The sequence below is a fragment of the Chaetura pelagica genome, unplaced genomic scaffold (genome assembly GCF_000747805.2).
Source record: "Chaetura pelagica isolate M959 unplaced genomic scaffold, ChaPel_1.0 scaffold807, whole genome shotgun sequence".
In the NCBI taxonomy this organism is placed as follows: domain Eukaryota; kingdom Metazoa; phylum Chordata; class Aves; order Apodiformes; family Apodidae; genus Chaetura; species Chaetura pelagica.
In genome coordinates this window covers 1,135,082-1,139,019 of record NW_009953935.1, presented here as the reverse complement: position 1 = coordinate 1,139,019, position 3,938 = coordinate 1,135,082, and the positions used below count along the sequence as shown (strand labels likewise).

General features: G+C 56.0%; 1 protein-coding gene across 1 annotated transcript in view; it reads right to left on the bottom strand.

Moving 5' to 3' along the window:
- Window positions 1-3,019: 3,019 nt before the first annotated feature.
- The window catches only part of CPN2 (carboxypeptidase N, polypeptide 2), a 3,709-nt gene continuing 2,790 nt past the window's right edge, over window positions 3,020-3,938 (bottom strand). The window contains exon 3 of the mRNA XM_010001740.1: window positions 3,020-3,936. Within this exon, the coding sequence (XP_010000042.1) occupies window positions 3,020-3,936 (917 nt within the window). The remainder of the gene's footprint in view (window positions 3,937-3,938) is intronic.

Sequence of the window (3,938 nt, the reverse complement as noted above, 5' to 3'; positions counted from 1 at the left end):
GCAGGGCAACAGCCTGTTTGTGCACAACAGAAGCAGTCAGCCCTGTGCTTGCTAATGAGGGACCAGAAAGGGCCCCAGGAGCCAGCCGAGATCAGATGACCTTGTTTACTCAGAATTTCCATGCTGTGCTGGATAGACTTGCTATTTCATTTGTACTTCTGCCAGTTCAGGAGGGTCATTTAAAATATGGCTTCTAAGAATCGCCTTTTCAGGATTATTGCTAATTGCATCATATTTTGGCCTTGGTTCTGTCAGATAGAATTGGTTAACTTATGAGCAGCAACAAAGCTTTACAGCAAGGCTTGTTAAAAGACTATGAGGAGTCCATAGATGAACTCTTTAATACCTAACATTTAGGGCTCTGACCTGCAGTTAGGAAGCGAAGTGCCTGATGCACACCCACACGTAGCCACGTAAAGCCCACCACTTCCAGTGAGTCACTCCATTGAGTTTGCCATTTGGAAACACTCACCTAACACATTATCTGGGGTTTAATGGCTGTGAGCACTGTACTGGGACTGTAATTTCCAGCTTGTGATTCACAGCCCTGGGTGGGAGCAGGGGAAAGGGCTATGGGTTGCTTCTTGGGTGTCCATCAAAGCTGAACATGCAAAGAACCTTATGCTGGGAGGGTAAACCAGCAATGATATTTTTGTTGTTGTTTTGTTATTGTTTTGTTGGTTTTGGTTTTGCTGCGCTTTTTTTTTCTCCAAAAAAAATAATGTTAAGAGGTCAGCAAATACAGGAGGCTGAATGCCACCAGGATTGAAGAGAAACCAATAGGAGGTGAGGTCTGTGCCAGCTGTCCTGCAGGGCTCCCCAGGGCAGAAGCTGCTGATGATCCCTGGCCATCCTCTCCCCAAGAAGACTCAGGTGCAGGAGGTGGCGACATGGGTGCCAAATTCCCTGTTTTGCTTCAGCTGCAGGTGCAGCACAGTGGGTTAGATGTGTTAGTGGGAACCACTGTACTGAGCCCATGGGGATGAACATAAACAGTTTTGAACTCAAAGCTTTTTTAAAACCCTTCCTCATCCCACCTGGACTTCAACATGGTCCCTTGCTTCTCCCACTCTCCAGCAGTGCAGGGACATGGAGAGATGGCCCCAGATCATGTTGCTGTAGCCTCTCCTGCTCCTTGCTGCAAGAAAATGATCAACAGCCCCCACAGAGCTGCCCTGGTCAGCATATTTTAAAGAGTAAAAAAAGCTTTTTGCATCACTTACTTGGCCCGATGCTCGCGAATGAGTCCAGCTGCTGGAGTGAGCCGTGCTGCGTGTGGAGTGGAGCCACCAGATGTGCTCCCATCACCTGGCCAGCTTTATCCACGGCTCAGGCACAGGGCTTGGTTTCATGACAGGTCAGGGCACCGGTCTGTGTGGGGAGATAAGGGACAGCTGGGGAAGCTGTGCCCCCACTGTGGGAGGCTGTCGCAGAAACCCCTTACGGAGGACGCAGGCACGTACTCCCCAGGCGTTATCTGTTGGCACCACTTGACTAGTCACATCCAGGGAACCCTGAAATCTGTAGACCAGCTTGTTTTGTGAGCTGATGGGCTCTGCAGCCCCATATCTCCACCATGTAAACCACCAGCTTCACAGGCATCACCTCCACTAACACAGCAGAAAGGAGTTTTCCTATTTAAAGATTTTCCTATTAAAAATATCCAGCAGTTTCCTTCCTCAGGAATTGGCTTATGTAGCTAAAAGCGCTGGTCTGAAGCCATTTGTTTAAGCTTGTAACAGGAATAACATCTATGGCCAAAGAGATAGTCTGACATCTGTGCTCTGGGCTCAGCCCCACATCCACCAGCCATGGGGCTGGGGCTGTGCTCTCCTCTGCCCTAGCACAAGCCAAAGACCCTCCAGCAGCCACACCTGGGATCTTGGCTGGCAGAAGGCGTCTTCTTCAGTTTTCACCTACTATTATTAAGGCTCATCTCAGGCTTCCTGGGCTTCCTCATACCTCGCCTGGCAAATTAAAAAAACACTCCAACAACTGCATCCCTTCAACAGCCTCACGCCTTTCCAACAGCAACGCCATGTGCATCCAGGTCCCAGGCTGCTCCAGAGGCTGCAGGAGCCAGGGTGCACCAGGGGACAAGGCTCACAGCAGGAGGGCCCCCCGCCCCCCAGGCTGCGGGTGGCAGCTGTGCCAGCCCCTGTCCCAGCGGCCACAAGATGGAGCAGCAACACCGCCCGGGAACCCCCGGGAGAAGGGCTGGACGGGGCCCGGGTTGTGCACGTCGGCACCCGAGCGGGCACACACCCTGGCGCACACACACACACACACACACACACGCACGCCTGCGTCCAGCAGCACCCAGATGTGCCTGCACTCACACACATCTGCACACCCACCTGCTCTGTTAGGGGGGCACTCACCTTTCCCTGCTGCCCACTGGATGAGACTCTGTACCCCATCTCCAGGGCTCCAGAACCGCTCCTGGGCAGACTGAAGGGCTGCAGGACGAGCCCTGCCGGGTCTGGGGGGACCTGTCTGTGCACAGCCCCAGGCCGGAGCCCACCCTGCAGCCAGCCCACCCCTGCCCCTCTCTGGGCTGCCCTGGACAGCCCACACCAAACCCGTGTGCTGGAGGTTAGTGCCAGGCTGCAGGTGGGTCTGTGCACTGCTGAGGGACATCGGGCAGGAGAGCTGCACCGGGCAGAGATGAGCAAGCCAGAGAGCAGCACCAGGCACCTGCACCCGTGCCACACCACATACAGCCCCAGCCACGGCCCCACTGGACCACAGCAACCTTCACCACTTCACCCAGGTGTAGCAACAGAGTGTTTCCTTTCTCCACCACAGCAACTGGTTGCACAGCAATAATGTATATATTTTAATTATATTTGAAATACACAGGAAATGCATAGCTGGGGGAATAAATACCATGAGGCCACGTGGAGAGCTCTGTGATGGCTGGTGACCATGGTAGGAGTAGCAAAGCGAGACTGGTGCTGTTTCCCAGGCTGGTTCAGAGGTTGCCAGTGCAGAAGCAGGGCAGGCACCTGCTCAAGAGCTAGGGTGCAGCAGGAAGACCTGGCAAAGTGGTTTCATCCTCCCCCTGTGCTGTGATGAGGACGCTGACCCGCAGGGAGCCGCAGCGGGAGCGCAGCACCCAGGCGCCCTGGTACCCCGGCCCTGGCCCGGCTGCTTGCCTGGGAAGAGGAGGGAGCTGAAGGCTGAGCTGCTGGCAGCTGGTGGCATCACAAGCTACACTCATGGTGCCTTCAGGATTGCTGTAGGTGCACTGCCCTGGAGCATCCTCCCTTGGCTCCTCAAGGGGAACGCCAGGCACTCCTGGGCACTCCTGCTGCCTCTGGGGGACCTCCAGCAGGGACCTGCCCCGCAGAGTGGCTGGGCTGGCACAGGAGGCTTGTGCATGGATGAGGGGCTCAGCAAAGTCCTGGAGCCAGCCCAGGAGATAGGCCAGGTGGCAGTCGCAGGCCCAGGGGTTGTGGGCGAGCTCCACACGCACCAGCTGCTCGTTGGCATCAAAGAGTCCCAGAGGCAGGTGGGCCAGGCTGTTGTGGTCCAGGGCCAGGGAGGTGAGGAGGGGCATCCCATCCAGCAGCCCAGCTGGCAGGATAGAGATGTTGTTGTAGCTCACCTGCAACATCACCAGCCCTGATAGTCCCTCGAAAACCTCGGTGTGGAGGTGGACTATGGCGTTGTGCGACAGCACCAGGGTCTGCAGAGCTGACAGGTTGGCAAAGAGCCCCTGAGGCAGCATCTCCAGCCTGTTGCGAGCCAGCGAGAGGTGGAGGAGGTGAGGGGTGTTGGCAAAGAGGGCAGTAGACAGAGTGGCCAGGCGGTTGCCCTCCAGGCTGAGGACAGTGAGGTTGTGGAGACCAGCAAAGATCTCGGGGGCCAGGCTGCCCAGGGCGTTGTGCTGCAGCTGCAGCCGCTGCAGCTCCCCCCGAACAACAAAAGCACCT